This window comes from Dermacentor andersoni, chromosome 10 (assembly GCF_023375885.2).
Source record: "Dermacentor andersoni chromosome 10, qqDerAnde1_hic_scaffold, whole genome shotgun sequence".
Lineage (NCBI taxonomy): Eukaryota > Metazoa > Arthropoda > Arachnida > Ixodida > Ixodidae > Dermacentor > Dermacentor andersoni.
The window spans coordinates 96,086,693-96,107,550 of NC_092823.1; the positions used below are offsets into that span (position 1 = coordinate 96,086,693).

The following is a 20,858-nucleotide window of genomic DNA, read 5'->3' on the forward strand; positions in this document are numbered from 1 at the left end:
CCATAGAGAGCAACACTCTACGACAATAAGATGAATTGAAGACACGCGGACGCGTTTTTGTTGCTGGTTTAATATGTAAACGATGTTATAATATAACAATTGCGAAAATGATAAAATACAACTTTAGGCGCAGTTATTCTTTGTTCGAAATGTATTTTCTTGTTTTTCAGGCTGAACAACATTTTCATAACGAGTCAGTAATGATAAAAATCAGCGTGAGCAGTATAATGAAGGTAAGACTGTTTTAAAGCAACTGAATCGCGTATTTTAGTATAGTAGGCAATATATCGTCTTCACCTTTAGGACACCATAACCTCCTCTTTGTGCTTAGGAGGAATAATACTGCTGTTCAATTGTGAAATGCTTTTCAACATCCCTGACCGAGAATTGTGGCAACGAACGCGTGGTCAACTGTGTAATTGCATTCTGTAGAAAAACAAAGGTTCGAGCACTATATCATTGTCATGCTATAGTAATATAAGGAAAACAACAATAAAGATATCAGATTATCCATCTCCTTATTTAACAATAAGCTCGAGCATCCGCTCGTATTACGTAAAAAATTAATGACTTTATTAATTTACATAATTGAATTATATCAATAAATGAGTGTCCCTTGCAGGTAGCGTAATTCTAGTTCACAGCGTGGATATTTAAAGAGGCGCACATTACTTGCACGACCGATCAAAGCACGTATTAAGCTAAATAAAGAAATGATAATTAGCTTCTCAAATAAATACTTTATGGCACATGGGATAAAGTATGGATTGTAGCCTGTATGCTGGCAAGGCATGTCTGCTTGAAAGGAATTACCAGAATGACGCCAGTTTGGTGATATGCGCCATTGAATCTGATATAAAAATAGATTGTTGTTTCACCTATAAATTTAACAAAACATTGTTTAATGCATTGAAGGCCGAAAGTAACAGCAACGCCCATGTATATCGTCCTACACTTTGATAATTGATACCTCAAAACTGGTGCCATCCTGTAGATTCATCTCAAGTGTACGCTTTAGGCAAACTCACCTGCAACGATTCGGAAATTGCTGTATGTGCCACAAAGAAATCAATAAAGAAGATAAATATTACAGCTTTCGTAATTATATGAAGGCGCGTTTGGTTTTCTGACACCAGTAATCTCCGCCCTTTCGAATAGGATATCGTGCAAGGATACCGTGCTCAAGCACAAGAATTACAGTATCTGCAGACTGCATGAAAATTCTAGAAAACTCAAAAATGTTTACCCTGTATATATCGTGAAAGGAACAACTACGACGGCACCTTTACCACGAGAACATACCAATTAACTAAATATGATCACGTCCAATGTCATAGATCTCATCAAATGATGTCACGTGTAATGTAATTCATGTCATACTTGTCATGCATATCACATCATGTCATGGTATTCATGACATGATGCACGTCATGTCCTGCATACCTTAATAAATATCCCCTTAAGGAATAACCACCACAATATCACAATAACGAGGACGTACGTAGCCCAAATCTCACGTTATGCATACATGCATGTCATGTGCTGAATAAACCAATATATCCGATTTAAAGAGCGATCATACCGGTATCATGGGTGATGAGCACATAACAAGTGACCCGCCGTGGTTGCTCAGTGGCTATGGTGTTAGGCTGCTGAGCACAAGGTCGCGGGATCGAATCCCGGCCACGGCGGCCGCATTTCGATGGGGGCGAAATGCGAAAACACCTGTGTACTTAGATTTAGGTGCACGTTAAAGAACCCCAGGTGGTCGAAATTTCCGGAGTCCCCCACTACGGCGTGCCTCATAATCAGAAAGGTGTTTTGGCACGTAAAACCCCATAATATAATTACTTTAATTTAACATAACAAGTGGACCAAGTTGATAGACAACTTAGGCCACTTGTTGGGCACAAGAGCACGGACAGACAGACAGACACAGACAGAGACAGACAGACAGACTCAAGGCACCGAAAGTGCGATAACAACGCTTTGGCTATAAGGCCTTTTAGCAGGACCTTCCAATTTTCTAAAGCCTTCAATTGCAATTTTATCTTCACTATTTTCAGAAGGAGGATTGGCTGGTATTTTATGACAATAAATCCATTAATGGGCCCGAAACATTAAAGAATATGACGAAATACGCACAATCATTAGACGTGTCGAATACCACTATTTTATATCATGCTTCAGGGTGAGTACTGTAAAACTTTCAGACGTATTTTTCACTCAGCTAGTGAGAAATAAATAAAAATTAACACCAGTTAGCTTGTGCTTACTTCTACGCCCCAAAAAACCTCTCTGTCCTTTTGCTTCTAATATACTGCCCAAATAACGACAGTGTGTATGTTTTCAGCATTTGCACTTCAGTACAATCAAAATACTCAAAAAAGACGCTTCGTCGTACTGAAACTTTGCGTTAGCACTTGTTCTTTTTCAGAAAGAAATCAGAGCAAGCAAAACACAGGTACTCTCAAATAAATTGGCAAACAAATAAGAATGAGTGAATAATATGTGATTGTTTTAATATGTGAGCAGCTCAACTATGACGCCAATACTATAAATTAGGAAGGAAAAAATACTTTAGGTTGTCAACGTACAAGATTTCAGGCATAGTAAAGTAGATTATCTAGTCCTGTCGAATAATCCTGCAGTGCTAGCTACCACTCTGCTCATAAAATTAAGGAAAATGAATGGGATGCGCTAACAAAAATGTAATTTTGAACTTTGAAGTGGTTTTCATCCACTTTATCAGCTTGTGTTAAGTAGTGACACATATCACTCCAGCAATTTTGAGTAGCGCGGTTGTACGGAGTGCGACCAAATTTGCAGCGGATGCGATAGTCATACCGTAGAAGTGGACTAACTAAATTGAAACAACATGCATCAACTGCATATAAGACAATTATAGAGTAATAATGATACCAAAATATTACCGACGTGCTTCTAGTGCTACAGAAACACTAGCAGTAAACAAACAAATTTGCTGTTTCGCCCGACAAGCGAAGCATCGAGTGCGATAGCAAATCAATAAACAGCTGTATGAAGTGAAGTTAGTAATTTTATATGCTGTATAAACTGCAGTAATCATTCGCATACGAAATAACGAGCATGGTGCCACTCGTGCGCTGAAAGCGTTAACAGATCTGAATGAATGGCTACAGACACTCGCTATTAAATGGCTGGTACGATGAAGATCAACGGCAGCGGTCGAGGGTTGCTTCGTGCTGCCTTTAGGTTAACGAAGCTTCAAAGCTTCAGACTACGTCGCCTCAGACACAGTGCACACGAAACCCCAAGTCATGTTGGCTGCTGTAGACTTTGTACACGGCGCAGATTAGCTCCAACATTGAAAGCGCTCACATCCCTTCCTTTTAATGCCCAAGATAGGCGAGCGGGAAGACAGCTCCAGTAAAGCAACCATTCTTCTGGGCTGACCCTACCACACTTTCTCACGCGTTCACAGCAAACAGCGTCGCAGGGTGAGGCGTGATTTTATCACACAAGGACTTTGTACGAAACTTCACGGCAAGGACGGAAATTCGAATGAAGTGTCTTGATAATTGCTGGAGCAATGATAATCGTTTACAAAGTACAACTGTTATGAGAGTGGTACATGCGAATAACCGAAACTGCAACCTCTGACGAAACAGAATTCATCATCTGACGACTCATGAAAAATACCACCATGCGTAGGCGCTTGCCCTCGAGGCATTAAGGCAGCTGGCACAAGTGGCAAGGCACTGACCAAAATAGAAACATGCGGGAGGTACCAAATATTATGAAGGCATAAATAAGATACCACCTTATTTTTATAATTTTCGAAATTAGTTGTTTGCATAAAAAGTTTATGCCTGGTTCAAATATAGTCATTTCTATAATGTCCGAATTTCTCGGAGAACAAATGTGGGCCGGTCCCAAAAGCAGTGTAGGCTAACACAGTGTCTGAAAGAAATCAATATCTGCTAAGGGAAAAGAACGCGAAATCTGGCATGTTGCGCCCGTGCCAGTCGTTCAAAGGAGCTTCGGTACCAAAAAAGCACGTATGCGATAATGTGTATCAGACGAATGAATACATCATTGCGGGCCTCCTTCCCTCATGCCAAAGCCGCTTTTAAACGTCTTGAGCAAGGAACCTGTAGCGTTGTAGGGCTACAAAGAGCGAAGAGCCTAAGACTACATAAGTGCTAGTATATTTAAACGACAAAGCTATCATCATCTCATGATAGATTGGAAAATTGTCGTTGCTTGCCTTAAAAAATTTTTTTCTCATCATAGCCATTCTTGTGAGAGGATTGTTTTTGAGCCCTTGCAGAGTGTATTTAAATTATGGCTGTGTTTATACTGTACATGACCAAAATGGCTGTCAATGTGTGCATAATCTATTATTAAGGAAGAGCCAGGTTCCCATAGTATCAATGACTACTACTACAGTTACCCTCAATGAGGGAATATTATTTGTCTGTTTACGTAACTAGTCGCTTTTTTTCACCGCAATTTTTCGCATACTTTGTGTCTTCAATCTCGCGTGGACCTGTTACAGATTTCAATATCGAAAATAAACAGAGTAATAAGAATGTTCTCGTTCTGTACAGGTTGATGTGTACCAATTATACTTTAAGTTAAAGTTTACACCCTTGCTACTCACATTACACTGTTTTTATTTAAATTGGAATCACTATAGGCGAATATTTGAAGCGGGGGTGTCTTCGAAATTAATGAAAAAATAAAACGAAATAAAACTGGAAGAACAAGACCAAAATGGAACGTCAGTGTCAGCAACAGTCACACGAAACGTGTCAGAGAAAGCAAAAAGTCACAATATAACAAGGCATGGGGGCTAGGTTAACACTTATGTATCGTGACTACGTTTGAAACAAAGTTGGCTGTAGTAAGGTGGCACGCGACTCACTAATTGCGGCAACAGCCGTAATGGGCAAGTTGTCCCACTTGCATATTGTGTGAAGGAAAAAGGACTACAAGAATGTGATACGACACCTAATTTCTCTAATTTTCTTTAACAGTATTCCTTCTTTGAGAATAGTTTGTGGGAGGCTTCAAGTACTTTTGGCAATCAATGTGCGGGCTCTTACGGGCTCGTTTGTTCAGAAAGGAAAGTGAGAAAAAGCGGTGACGTGTTTCAAGTGTATACCGTGTAAACATTTTTGAGGGTGGTAACACCAACCTTACGGCAAAATGAATTAGTTGCAAAATGTGCGCGGCGTCTTTGAACCGCTATTAACTTTTGAGTTGTAACGTTAGTATAAGGACCCCACATAATGAGAGCGTATTCTAGAATGGGCCATAGGTTGGTTTTATGCGACACTGTTTTTACTTCCTGGGGCGACTCCTGGAAGATGAATTTTATGGTTATTGTTGCAATATGCTTATTCCAGGTGAGCTATAATAAGAAGGCTACAAATATATGTTAAAAATTTTCACAATAGAAATGCTTTCATTATTTAGGTAGCACATACATATTAGGGCGTTGCGTTTCAGTCTGACGAGGATGTAGTTACATTTGGAGGGGCTTAATTTATTATTCCAGTTTTCACGCCATCATAGCATATAGGTGAGCTAATTTTGTAAGTTGGTGGCAATGTCAGCACAAATAATTTGTTCGCATAACACACAGTCATATAGTCACCTGCACGAAGCCTGACTGCTGACGAGACCCTTACAGCGACGTCGTTGATGTAACTCAAGGATAGCGAGGGCCCCAGTAGACACCCATGAGGGCCACCTGATGTTACAGTGACAAATTCAGATTTCGAGCCGGTGATTACAGCATTATGGAAACAGTCATTGAGATAAATATGTAGCCAGCTAGTGATGCTTTACGTTGCACCCAGTTGCAAGAGCTGAAGAAGCAGTAAGCAGTGCTGTACTGCTTCGAAAACTTTTCTAAAGTTTGGTGTGATACAGTCAATTTGTTTAGGTCTATCATATACTAATATGACATCACCCGAAAATTCTACTAACTATGTGGGCAAGAAAGGCCTCTTCGGAAGGGACACGAACTTATATTCTGCAGAGTGATGACATACTCATGAATAAAAAATGTGTTCAGTTATTTTGAGCATATCCTGCTTACAGACAAATGTCCTGCACTTAGAAAAATGACATTCACGGCCACGTTTACGCATGGCAACTATGCCGGCTATGTTTCATTGTAATCGTAACAGAGATGACGATAAGGAGCCTTTAATCGTTACCACCAAATACCTGGAAAGAGCAGTCGCACATGCTTTTAAAACATTACACTGAACTAGGTCAGAACCAATTGCTTAGGGGGGTATAACCCTGAAAGCAGTATTAATACGCAGTGAAGCCATATGCAAATATCTGGTATATACAAAAGATGACCGTGACCATTAAAAGTGAGGAGGGCTAGAACACAAAATTAATCATTGGGACGAAAGAAAAACTCTCACAAGTTATCTGGCACACCAATACTAGGAATTTTTTTCTATCTTCAGAACAAAAAAATATCGGGTTTCACGTCCCGAAACCACTTTCTGATTATGAGGCACGCCGTAGTGGAGGACTCCAGAAATTTCGGCCACCTGGGGTTCTTTAACGTGCACCTCAAGCTAAGTACACGGGTGTTTTCGCCCCAATCGAAATGGGGCCACTGTGGCCGGGATTCGATCCCGCGACCTTCTGCTCAGCAGCCTAATATCATAGCCGCTGAGCAACCACGGCGGGTCTATCTTGAAAACAGAATAGACATCAGCAGAATGCAAAACTGCTTTACATATGTTTCAGATACTCTATATATTCAGTGGATATTGGGCAGAAGAATCGCTATCCCTTGTCAGGTAAGAAAATTTACTAATATAAAGCCTTTTGTCTGCACACCACTACTTCATTCCACGAAGCTTGCACGTTGGTAGCATGAAGACTTTATACCCACTCTACTAATATCTCTGTCCTGCGAGCATTGCTTTTTCGTCATGTTGCATCGCAAGCTCCAGTAGCAACGTTTAAACATGGCAACGCGACATCAGTTGCGTAGCGTAAATAATAAAAAACAGCAGGGAAATGATGAAGAAGGTTCAATCATTGACTACAAATTTCGGAAAGCTGGACATTTGCTGTACTTTAGCAGTACCTACGCAAGCATCTATCATACTTCAGTGTTGCGGAATTTGAATTTCCTGAATGTTTAAAATACCTGTTGCAAATATGTAGACGTTCGTTTTCACAGATAGCCTCACGCAACACCTCACTGTCAAGCACAGCAGCAAGGCTTCGCTTTCGCCGGCTCTGACAATGCCTCAGGCGTTGGCTCTTCAGCGTCGAGGAGCGCTTGTGCCCAGAAAGAGAGCGAGGGTGACGTGGTGCGTGGCATCAAGGTGTTGCCCTCACCCCTCACACAATACCTGGTGCACCTATGCTTCAGAAAGTGGACCCTTTCACCTACTCTGCTTGTTCAAGGCGCGTTCGTGGCCTGGCACCCCAGCTAATGGCAATAAAAGTTTAGGTTGTCATTTCGCCGCTACAGTTGACAGAGGTCGGTTATTTTTTTCACTGAATAGTATATTTGATGATTTCTTATCAAAACATATCGAATATACTCGAAGTGTCCCAAATTACAGAGACGGGATATATATGACTAGGAGAGAATTGTTGGACACTTCAGTGCAATCGAATTTTAATGCGTTAAAATTCGTAATATTTCCGTCCAATTAACAAAACAGAAAAATATCTTAGAATAATGCACGGAGAGAGAGAAATTTCGTCCATGTGCTTAACTTTCGCGAGAAAATGGCAAAGATTGTGTCAACGGCGCGCTCTTGATGTCCAAGCTAGCAGGCGCCAGCAGACCCCAGCCCTCGCGAGACCACGTCCAGGAGGGCCAGCTTTTCTTACCATGTCGTCTAGCATATAGCATGTCATACCGAAACATGCCAAGCGTCGTCACGCGCTTGATTACTCGCGAGAAACGGAGTTATGTGCCGCTTGTCGATGCTTGCGTCCGTTGCGTAATGTGACCTCTAATTGACCATAGAAAAGAAAAGCGAAGTCTTCTGCATATGCCAGCACCTTTACCTCTGTTCCAGAAACAGCGAAGCCATGAATATTACTAGAGGGAATTAAGTTTAAACCCAGAGCTTCTAAGTAAAGGGCAAAAGTAATGGCGACGTGGGAAACCTTTGTTCAACAGGCTTCTACAGGTGACAATTACCAATCAAACGAGTTTAACAATAGTTGTAGCACAGTTTCACATCTTCAAATATAACAGAGCCGACGTTAGCATGCTCGAGAAAAGAAAATAGAAAATATTGACGGACCCTATCCATCGCCTTAGCTTAGTCTACTTGGAGCATTGGTGATTGGTGACGAGAACTGGCACAGTGTTCCACTACTCTAGGGGCGATGTGTATGTTTGTTTGTAGTGAGTGGCCTTTCAGACCACACGTCTTGTGAGAACCAATAAGTATGGACATTGCAAATTGTAGTCTGATTGACAACAGCTTTGGAAGCTGTTTTTCACAACTGAAAGACTTCTATGATCACAGAGACTTCTAAGGAGACGACTTTCCATTGTTGATGCAGTGTAGCCTTTTGCCTTCCTTGCAGAGAACAGTTCTCTGTAATAACTGTAGTGTGATGTATCTCAGTTGTGCTCGTAGACGCGGCTATGACTGTTTGGCTCTTATGTAGATACCTTACGCAAGTACGTTTTATATTCGTAATAAATACCTTGACAGAAAATAAAAGGCGTCCGTGGTGTAGTGGTTTGAATATTAGCCTTGTATGCTAGAAATCCTGTGTTGTAATCGTTCCCTCGTAAACTTTTATTAATGTTTATTTAATTATTTGAAACATCGTACTGTGCAAAAACTGAGATTGCAAAGACGCAGCGCTGCTTGAATTTAACCAGGGAAAAACCGGTGTATTAACCGCCAATCGCATGTTGGTTCAATAACCATTCTTGCACCTTCGTACGTCCTAGCCCCGGTTCTCTCTATTAATTGTTGTATGAAACCCTACGCGTGAAACGGCAATCTCGTAAACTACTTTTTCGCTGTAGTGCTGCTAGTTGGCGCCATCCCGTTAAAACTGTTTGGCGTTAGAGGCGAGATGCGCACAAAAACTGTTTGTAACTCGGCAAAAAAGCTTCGCTTCAATAATCTTACAATGCCTGGCAAATTGCAGACGTCTCCACAAACGGGACATTTTGCAAAGGGCCAAGCGCGGTGATATTTGTGGAGTTTCAAGGACAGTATAATCCACGCAGCATGGTGAAAGGAACAGCGGGCACGTGAGTCATGAATCTCTCCTGATCTACGTTTAACTGCATAATGTAATGTGCTACACACGTTAGGAAAGAAGGTAAACAAACGACGTCTGCTTTTAGCGTAGCATCACGCCAATTCCACAAGGAACGACAGTGTTTATTGAGCGAATTCGTTTCTACAAATTCCCATCTTGTATCACTGATCGTGGATTTGTTGTTTTAGTAAGCTCTTATTAAAAATCAGGGTAATGAATGGAATGTTAACAGCACCTGAGGAATCTTCTATAGCTTCAACATATAGCATTGTTTGCATTGGCAGTTCTAATATGTAATGCCCACAATACACAGAAAAATATTGGTTAAATAAAGAGGTATATTCAATAGCCTGGCAATGAGCTAGTACAAATAGTACAAAATCATAACATCTTATTTTTCAATTTTTTAGTTCAAGTATATTTCACAAACCATACATAGTCATGATAATGATGATGAATTAGATCAGTTTTATGAAGATGTGGAATTAGCCGTGAGAAAAGTGCAAACTTAGTACACTGTATTAATGGGTGACTTCAATGAAAAAGTAGGGAAAAAGGAGGCGGGTGGAGAAGCAATTGGCAACTACAGCGTCGATTGTAGAAATACTAGAGGGTAGATGGAGGTAGAATTCGTGGAAAGGAATAAACTGCGAAGAATGATCACCTTTATCAGACAGCGTCACAACAAAATTGGGCCTCGAAACGCCCTAATGGTGATGCAAGGAATGACGCTGATTTCATACTTTCTGCCAATCCCAGCAGAGTACAGGATGTAGAAGTGTCGGGTAGTGTATAGTGCAGCGATCAAAGGTGGGTGATGCCTAGGATTCATCTCAATCTGAAAAGACAAAGAGTAAAAGTGGTCATGAAGAAACAGGCCAACCTAGACGCAGTAGTGGTAAAAGCAGGCCAATTCAGGCTTTGTACTTGCAGACCAATATGCAGCCTTAGAATAGCGAGACAGCGAGATGAGGATGACATAGAGGTAATGAATGAAGCCGTAACCAGGCTGGCTTCATAAGATATAACTGAAGTGGGAGCTAACACACCAAGGCAACCAGTAGGGAAGCTCTCCCAATCTACGAATGGCCTAAAAAGGAACGAGAAGGAATAAAACTGTCCAACTCAAGATATCAGATAGAATTCGCGGAACAGACAGAACTGATCAACAAGTAGAAAATAAAGCATATTCGAAATTATGAAGTAAGATAGACTGAGGAACAGTACAAAATGAAAGCTGCATGAAGTCATTGAGAAGAACACTTCGCATAGGACAAGCCAAAATGTAGGGACTGAAAGTGAGCAGCATAATATTATCAACAATTTCGAAGATATTTTAAAAGCAGCGGAACAATTTTATACTGACCTGTGCAATGCCCTGATCACCCAGGATACGCCATCTGAAGTAGTATTGAACAGGTTATAGATACTCCTTCTATAAGCCGCGATGAATATAGAAAGGCCTAAAAGACATGAAAGGAGGAAAAGCAGCAGAAGAAGAAGTAATCACTGTCGATTTAATCAAAGATGGAGGAAACCATATGCTTGAAAAGCTTGTGGTCTTCTATACAAAATGTCTAAGGACTTCATTGGTCACAAAGAACTGGAAGAATGTCAACATTATTCTAATCCAGAAATAGGGAGACATTAAAGAATTGAAATATTATAGGCTCATTAGCTTACTTTGAGTATTGTAGAAAATATTCACTAAGATACCTTCCAAAACAGTAAGGGCAACACTTGACTTCTGTCAACCAAGAAAAAAAGTTTGGCTTAAGGAAGGGATACTGTAAAACGGATCACATCAATGTAATCAATCAGGTAATTGAGACATCTGCGGACCACAACTAGTCTATCTGTATGGCTTTCGTCACAGAGGCATTACGTAATCAAGAAGTACAAGAGGCTTACGTAAATATCTTGGAAAATATCTACAAAGATTCCGCAGCTACCTTAATTCTTCAGAAGAAAAGTAGGAATTTACCTGTAAAGGGGTCAGGCAAGGAGACTCAATCTCGCAAGTGTTATTCACTGCATGCTTGGGAGAATTATTCAAGGTAATAAATTGGGACAGCTTAGGAGTAAGGATCAATGGCGTATATCTCAGTAGTCTTCGTTTTCCAGACGACATTGTAGTGCTCAGCAACAATCGCCTAAATCGATATACGGAACAGTGGTAAGTCCCGCGCCGTCGGACTAACTATGGCCTTCAAGCACTCTCCTACTGTCTTCCCTCTACACTTAACAAATATAGTCTAAATGATGTAAACATACGCCATATATCGAAGAGCACATTACTGCAAAAATTTCTGTGAATAATTAACTTTTTGGTTTGTCAGTTGAAAAGTGTTTCTTTGCTAATTCTAAGTTGTCATTCCTGGTTTTCTTGCATACATGTATGCGTATATGCATGTGTGTATGTATATAAATATATGTATAAATGTGTGTATATGTATGCGTCTGTGAATATGTATATATTGACCCTGCCACAAGTATATGCTACGAATATCTTGCCATGTTGCTGCATGTTGTTCATGGGGAGGTGGGACTTGTCAAGCTGCTGTTATGCAGCTTTTATCCTGCCATCCCTACCGCTTTGTATATATCAGTGTACTTATGTGGTGAAATAAACTTCTTCTTCTTCTTCAATGGGGAGGAGTTACAGCAAATCATTGAGTACCTTAGCCTAGATAGTGTAAGAGTGGGGTTCAATATCAATATGCAAGAAACCAAGATAATGATCAATAGCATAGCAAGGGAACGAGAGATCAGATGCCAGTCAGCCTCAATAGTGTGCGAAGGAATAACTAGTTGAAAAAATTACAAGGGACCCTGATCATGAGAAGTTAATCTCCAGAATAAAAATGAGTGAGAGCGCTTACGGCAAACAATATCAGATCCTGACTTGAAGCTTAACATTATCAATAAAAAGCAAGGCGTACAACCATTGCATCCTACCGATGCTTACATATGGGGCAGAAACTAGGAGACTGACAGAGAAGCTCCAAAACAAGTTAAGGAACGCATAAAGAGCGATTGAACGAAGCATGATAGGCGTAACGTTAATAGACAGGAAGAGAGCGGGGTGGATCAGGGAGCAAACCGGGATAGCTAATATTCTAATTGACATTAAGAGAAAGAAATGGAGCTGGGCAGGTCATGGAATAAGTAGGTTAGGTAACCGGTGCACCATTAGGGTTTTAGAATAGGCACCAAGTGAAGAGAAACGCAGTCGAGGACGGCCGAAGACTAGGTGGGGTGATGAAATTAAGAAATTTGCAGGTACAAGTTCGAGCCAGTTGGCGCAGGATAGGGGTAATTGAAAATTGCAGGGAGAGGCCTTTGTCCTGCAGTGGATTTAAAATAAGCTGATGATGGTGGTGACAGTGACAATGTACAAAAATAAACAATTTTGTTTACCCCCAGAGTGTTTTCTTTAATTTGGTCATCTCAGCGTAACTAAAGTAAAGCTTGAGCTTTCATTTCAGCTGCTAAGTAATCATCGCGACGTAGTTCTCTTGTCATTATTTGATAAGTAGGCCCACCGCACTAACAAACGCTCCCTACACCTTGAAACGTCATTGCACACGTCGCACAGATTACACGATCACATTAACTTCACGTGTATCTATGGTAAGGTGGAAGCATTTAACTCGTCTGGAATTCCACGTGCTATTCGTCTCTGGAATAGCCTCTCCGATAACATAGCGGCGGAAACTGACTCTGAAAATTTCAGGCACACAGTCACCTCGCTTAACCCTTGTTAACCATTGCTGTCATAGTGATTGTTTCGTTGTATTTTTCCTACTTTTTCCTTGCACTGTAATACGCTTGCTTTAAACTTATCGAGTGTCTTTTTATTGTATTCAAACACAGCTGTATGTAATTAATATGTTTCTCTATCTTTAAGTTTGTGCAGTGGCTGGTGTTTTGTCACGAGATTGCATGTGCTTACTTGATCATATGACCCCTTACTCAATGCCCCATATAGGGGCTTCGTAAGGCATTTCACAAATAACTAAATAAACAAATAGGCCTAGGTTGAATTAAAAAAATTCGTTTTCTTTAGTGGTTGCAAGTAAAACATCATTTCTATTTACACTACAACTATGGAGCTTCGGCGCACAGCCACCGATAGTTTACTCTTCCAGGAGCCCTTCGCGTTCTCTGTCTTAAAGTTGCACATTGCACACTTGCTTTCTAAAGGGCTCCAAAACTCCCGCTCAGCCTTGGTGACAAAATTGCAATCCGCAGACAGCACGCTCTGCTGCGAACATCTCAGCCAAACTTACCAGTCTTGCACAGCACGTGGAGCTCGCAAAAGGAGCACAAAGTCGCCACTTTCCCAAAACGCTATTTTCAACAGAACCATATTTCTCACTTTTTATCAGGCGTTATATATCGCTATATAGGATATTCCAATACGTGGCTGCTATTGGCCAATAGCTGACATCAATCAAGAAGGGAGTTTGAATAACTAACGATTCGTGCTATTGTTAGTCCGTACATTTGCTGACATAGTTGAGCAGGCTGAAGTAAGCAAAAATCTGTTTTTGAATTTGGATAAAAATTACATGGTTCCCAAAGACGCGAGCTGTCGCCTGCTTACGCTCGGCAGGAGCCGCCCACGTAGGGACTAACCTTTGGCCAGACTGCTTATTGTTGTCCTAGCCATCGAGTCTCGTTAATGTAGATTACTCTTTTTTCACGATGAACTAACCTGGAACCACGTAAAACTTCAGGTCAGACCACACGCATGCTCACCTGCGCATGCTCACTCCTGGTCCCTCCTGACTTGACGCCTTAACAGGATTCGCTTCCTATTGAGATATTGAAAGCGCTTCAAAAATGCGCGAGCTGGTTGTGGCCACTATCTGTCGGTCAAGCTTGTGCAGTACGAAGCCAGCCGATACCACGTTGCACGGCCAGAGTGGAGCGTGTGAGTGCGATCGCACACTCAATCCCTGTTGTGCACGAAGAAAAACGCTATGCATACGCGCTACAGTTGCATGTAGCTACGGTCTGCTACGCTGTGTAGATAACGCCGCTGACCTGGGGCGCCGCAACCGGTGCGCTGGCTGAGCGAACTGCGGCTTTCTGAGGGTAAGCGAGTTTTTGGCGTCGTAGGTGCCACGACTGGAAATAGTGGCGTCTACATGAATATCCAAAATCAAATTTAAATCGCATGCCACGGTGACCTTCAGTAGGCAGATCGTCTTTCGCATGCCATGTTCCGCCATTGTCTTCGCCCTGCAAGGTATTGAAGACTTGTACTGCGTCTTTTTATTGTCCATAACTGCACTTCTGCTGAACGCATTGAAGCACTTTTCACGGCAATGTATTTCTGCAATAGCTTTTTTCAACTTCAAGTGCGTTCCTCAACTTCGCAAAAAAGTGGTTCAAAACCCTTTGAAGTGTTTAGTACGTCCAAGCAATGGCAGTTTTCATGCACACCTTACATCAGATTGCAATATATATTAAACTGTATTATTAAAAATCTCGGTACCAACCTAAATCGAGTGGAATTGAAAGTATTATTTTGCGGCTGGTACAGAATTTCTTGGCTGTAGTTCATGAACACAGGAATAGAGCACCCACAATATGTGCGAAATTTAATCAGAGTGCCCCACATGCCTCCTCAATTTTATAACACCGTCCCTCAACACTTCAACGTTACTTTGTCATTGCGCATGTTACTGAGGGATTCGCCGACATGCATCAGATCGGATCTCATTTGGAATCTTGCCATTTCGATGAAGGCATTCGCGTGTTTAACTGCATAGGATCATTCTGCGCATCCTCTTGGGTGGCATGTTGTCAAAGCACACGACAACAGCACAATGGTAACTATTACCTGCAGAAACCGGTTACAGCATTCTGTAGCGTAAAGAAATACGGTACAAACATTTGTCTAACCTAAAGAGTGGCAGTATCTCGTAGATGATCTGTCCCCTCCGCCTTTTCAGCGGCAGATAAAAAGGGCACAGCGACTTTTTCTCTCTAATATATGAGAATAAGATCATTGCGGTTTTAACTTTGTGTGAACGTTTGTCATGTTCTTCTTTATGTGGAGAAAAATGCCTGGGATAGCATTTTAGCCTACGAAAGCGATGGCTTTTAAATGGTGCACAGCAGAGTTTTGAAATCTAAGCGCAAATCTAACAGTCTCCGCCATTCGATTTGCATGCGCTTCAAGGTTTTGCACTTGTAAATTTCACGATATTTGCTTCTTTCGGATATCGGAACCACGAGAGAGAGTCCCGATGCAAGTAAACACCATTTCGAAGGATACAGCTGCATAGCGGGATTAGAGCTATTGTTGCTGTTCGCCATCATTTGACATCTGCCAAATAATTTAAATAAGAATGACTAACTCTTAGGCAGCATATATATAAATTTCTTGCTTCAATATATTTTTTTACCAGTTTCACCTAACAACAATATGCGCTTGTGTAACTTCACATTTCTTTGCTTTAAGGAACACACCGTTGATTGAACGTGCATCTGGTGACGGGCTGTTCACTTGTTTTATTGATAAATCAAATGCGCTGTTACTAACGTACTAGCTCCCGAATCATCTGTGCGCCCAGAACTACATTATACATTTATTCATAATGCCAAACAAACGTAGACATGCCTATTTTTTTCACCCAGTGAACTCAGTGCAATATTTATATTTGAGTTGTGTTTTTAATGATAAACGTTCGTCACTCGGATGACCTTGCCTCTTGAATTTTCATATGTGGCACGATTCTTAAATTTCGCTATTATTAAACTCCTCATTCTGTACAATGTCTCCAGTCGGAAAAGAGAACCTATATATATATATATATATATATATATATATATATAGTTTTAGAAACGAAGGTGCACACTTACGAAAATTGCATCTTTAATGTTCTTACCGTTTCGGCCGTGGCACGGCCTTCGTCAGAATATTTATGCTGACGAAGGCCGTGCCACGGCCGAAACGTTAAAAACATTAAAGATGCAATTTTCGTAAGTGTGCACCTTCGTTTCTAAAACTACCTATGCACCGGACCCACAGAACTTCTCATTGAACTATACATATATATATATATATATATATATATATATATATATATATATATATATATATATATATATATACATATGTGCGTGTGTGTGTGTGTGTGTGTGTGGTACCGTACTTATGTCGCGAGTACTATAGTACTTGGTTTATTATTTGAAACTAACTTTTTCTTATTTGCTGCAGGTTTGGTGTGGAGAAGGTCTATTTTAATGATGAAGACTTAAAAACTATGAACGCTACATTTGCGTACGTATTTCTTTCTCTGTTATCAAGCAAGCAGAAATGAGCGGCGTGCTACATTTGTCTTTCAAAGCCGTTTTTCTGGTAGGAGGGAGCAAATGAACCGTTCTTTTAGTGCAGTTTGTTTTACTGAGTGTTTCAGGTAACTCGTGCCAAGAGACAAAAGAAAATGCGTGTGTGCTACGAGAATGCGACAAACTTAGGAATCTGTACTGCCGTCTTGAGCAACTCCCTATTATCTTACTATGAGCTTAAATAACATGTTACGAAAATTATAACCTTGTCGTGCATTAACCATTAAATTTAAAATCTTTATTGGAGAGGTTGTCGAGATCCGCAGAAATATCTGAATCATTTACTTCCGTAATGATGGTTGCTTAATTTTAATTTTTCTTAGACTGGAATAAGGAACCTGCGATAGTTGAGAGTTTATCACGTGACTAAGTCCTGGTACGTAACGACATTACTGCCCGCAAACGTGCTGCCAGTAAAATCTTTCCTGTCGAGTAAACGAAATGAAACTGACGTTCTTGGGAGATGTCCTGTTGCATATTTTACGTAGTGCGTCATATCCTCACAAGTAATGGGGAAATCGATAGCCAACGCTGTTCACAACTAGCGGACAGTCCTCGCCCGATGATGACGCATGTATTTTCATTTCGATAATATTGACCCTGCTGTAACGTCCGATATAAACCATTGTTTTTGTTAACGCTTATATGTGAGTGTTAGTACTTTGCTAGATATGCCACTTTGTACAACGTCGCCCTGATGCTGTCACACCCTTCTGTCATGATACAAGTGCTTTCAGCAAGAGCAGCAAGGTTTACGACTTAGTGGAAGCACATCTCTTCCAAATTTTACCAGGAAAAAGCCATATATTTATTTATTTATTTTATAAATACTGCCAGCCTTCAGAGAAGGCCGTGGGCAGGAGTGGACAGTCCATATAAAGAAATTATCAAAAATAAGATAACAAGAACACAAGGCTCGCACCACGCACTGAAAAGCAGCGATAGACCGATAGTTTGCACGTCGCTTGTATACAAACCCGTGCTACAGTATGTGGATATGTAAATAGTGGTATGTAAATAGTGGATAAACAAGATTGTTACAGAATTATTCTGGATTTTAAACTCTTTACCTAGTTAAGCGATGGTCGTCACTGTGGGAAAACAAGCCAAACCTGAGTGAGGCTTGAACTAGGCACCTGCCGTGTCTGGTCAGTGGCTATGGTGCTAGGCTGTTAAGCACGACGCCGCGGCATCGACACCCGACCACGGCAGCCGCATTTCGATGGGGTAGAACTGCTAAAACACATTTGTACTTAGATTTAGGTGCACGTTACAGAACCCCAGACGGTTGAAATTTCGGGAGTCTCCACTACGGCATGTCTCTTAATCAGAGAGTGGTTTTGGCAAGTAAAACTCCATAATAATTTTCCTTGGCATTAGGTAGTGCGCAGGATCAGCAACCACGACAGCTGCGTAGGAAGTAGATACAAGGAATAAAACTAATCTGTCGTTCAAAAAGCTGAAGCTTACGTTGGGTCCTTGTTAAAACTGCTGCTCAAAAGAGAGGCAGCTGTCAAGACGGCCACCTGTACATAGTCTTCAAGTTTATGAAACGCAGGTACCACAGCATTTCGGGAAAGTTGGCGAGTTTTCTCACACGTATCTTTGTAGCGGGCAGCTGTGCTGCACTCACATGAGATGCAGTATAAACGTTCGAGTTATGTGCAGGCCGAAAAGGTGCTCAACGACGGTGACATAAGGAATAACGCAGCCACAGAAAAGTCAGCGGACGCTTTTATTGCGCCCATATTTGTTGTGACTGCTGCTCACAAGTGTTTCAAAAGAAAACGTTTCGGCAAAACCTTATCGAAAAATATAAGTTACCCTTAAATATGGCTTAAAGGGACACAAAAGCGAAACAAAAGATCAGTTTGGACTAATGAAGCATTGTTTGAGAATCCTGCAGGCCGTAATATAAGAAATGGTTTGATTATTAGGTGAGAAAATGAAGGTCCAAGTATCAGTATTTGAATTTCGCGCCGAAACCCCAGCGCCGGTACGTCAGCGTGACGCCAGGGATACCAAAGTAGGTTTTCGCATTTGGGCCGTGTTGGCTGAATAAAGGTTCCCGAAACTTGACATGTTTAATATTTGGTGCCTTTAGAACACAATGTAGTCTATCTGTACCACTGTATATAATTAGGATGCCCTAGAAGATGCCATCAAAATCCACGACGTCACAGCCACCATGTGCGGGAACTTAAGTAAGCGTCGCGAGCCGTATTTTGTTCTTGCGCTTTTTCTGGCTTACCAACCGTCTTATTGTTGTAAGAGTGGTGTTTTTGATGTTGTAGAACGGTAATATACTGATGGAGAAGAAATAATTTTTCACTTTAGTGTACCTTTAAATTTAGGGGTCGAAGTTAGTGCCTTTTGAAACGAAAAGGGCCAGCATGAAGAAATGTCCAACGCGTTTTGGCATTTGGCAGCACAGTCAAGGCAGATGACATTGAAAGGATTCATCACAAAAATTGACACGCCGTGCAATGTTTTAGCTCGCACTGCGTCTTTGGGTGGTTCATATACACGAGCAGTTGTCCTGCATTACTTGTAAATAATAAAAGGAAGAATACAGGAAATATTACTATCGCTATATTGTGCTGCTAATAAACGCAACTATTTCAAAATTCCTCTAGCATTTTATACCATTCTTGCCTCCTCTTTTGCATTTTCTGCCTTTAGTTATCTACTCGAAATTGAATTGTTAGCGCCCTCATTCACACCGGCCACTCTTCTTCGCAGGGCAAGCACCACCAAAATTCAGGACAAACACAGAAACATGCTCGATGCAGTCACATACCACGAATATTTGTCATCTCCAAATGAGTAAAATAAAGCGGCACATAAGAATAAAATAACACTTTCAGAAACCCAGAGTACATAAAATACGTGAAGGTACGCAGTTCTCGTAAAGACAATTTACGTATCTACGCAGAGCTACGCATAGAGCAGAATGTACCGTATAACAAGATCGTGTATCTGTTACACAAATCCGGGCATAGGAGTGTAATAGTGGCCCTTCCGTGAGCTGAGCGATTCGGCCAGACCAAGGGTAGCTTAAGCTGAACTCTCTTGGCTTCTGTAAATAAATTGTTGGCTCTCTCCATTACAGGAATTGCAAACTTGAAAAGAAGCGAAGACGAAAAGGAAAAGGACAGAAAGGAAAAGGAACAAAAGGACGAGGAAGGAAAGGGAAGGGCAAAAAGAAAAGCAACCAACAATAGAAAAGGCCGGGCCAAAATAAAAGAATGATGCTATAAATAAATGCATATCTTTATGCCAATTCCTATTCTATTGCACATTGAGAATTTTTTTGCAAAGATTTTTTTACATTAAGAATAGAATCAACCCTTACGTAAAAATGAAAAAAATACGAGTGTCATATATGGTTATGCGTAAAAAATCAAGTGTTGTGTGCGTTATCGACAAATACCAATATTAATATTACATATCGCTGCAGTGAGAAGGTGCTGTAGTAAGGCAAATCAAAGATGCCACAACCAGCCCACTATCTATTAACACCAAGCTGTGTCCCAAATCAAAATATTTATTATGTGACTCTTGGCAGCACTGCCCTCCCGCCTGCTGATCGCACTTCATAACATGAAAAATTAAAAAAAATTCGGTATCTTTGCGGTCATGCAATTGAACGTCCTAAAATTGCAGTATGTCTTTTTTCCACAGAAGCCTTGCGACACCAAAATCCTGGCTGACTTAAAGGAGTACTGACATTGTAATCTTGACTTATCTTTTTTTTGCGGTAAATAAGGTTCCATGCCTTCAAACAATAGAAGAATAGTGGCAAGCCGGAGAGCGCTCAATATGTATTGCTATACGCGTGTTTTTACCAGGAGTATTGCTTTCTTTTTCCGCGTGTTGTATGTGTTGCGTAGACACAAGATGGTCACCTGAGAGCGAGAAACCACGCTGCTCTGGCAGTGGTTGAAGGTGCCCTGGTTATCTCTAGTGCTGGTACATTGGGCACACAACCATTAGCAGCCCATCAGATGACACAGGAGGTTGACCGGAGGTAGCAGTTGACCGGGGTTGTTGGAGAAGTGTGGGAGAGGCCTTTGCCCTGCAGTGGGCGTAACCAGGCTGCTGCTGCTGATGATGAGATGACACAGTGCCGGAATGTAAACACGTTCCACCATATTCGTGTCCCCCTACAAAGGGTCGACGATCTGCATCATGGTGTCACAATCAATATA

At 41.1% G+C, this 20,858-nt stretch overlaps 1 protein-coding gene across 1 annotated transcript in view; it reads left to right on the forward strand.

The window, feature by feature from the left end:
* Positions 1–19,980, forward strand: part of LOC140213559 (uncharacterized) — a 42,167-nt gene extending 22,187 nt beyond the window's left edge. The window contains exons 3-7 of the mRNA XM_072284789.1: positions 171–233; positions 6,766–6,818; positions 9,163–9,268; positions 16,517–16,579; positions 19,760–19,980. Coding sequence (XP_072140890.1) covers positions 171–233; positions 6,766–6,818; positions 9,163–9,235 — 189 coding nt within the window. The 3' untranslated portion in view covers positions 9,236–9,268; positions 16,517–16,579; positions 19,760–19,980. The remainder of the gene's footprint in view (positions 1–170; positions 234–6,765; positions 6,819–9,162; positions 9,269–16,516; positions 16,580–19,759) is intronic.
* Positions 19,981–20,858: the final 878 nt, after the last annotated feature.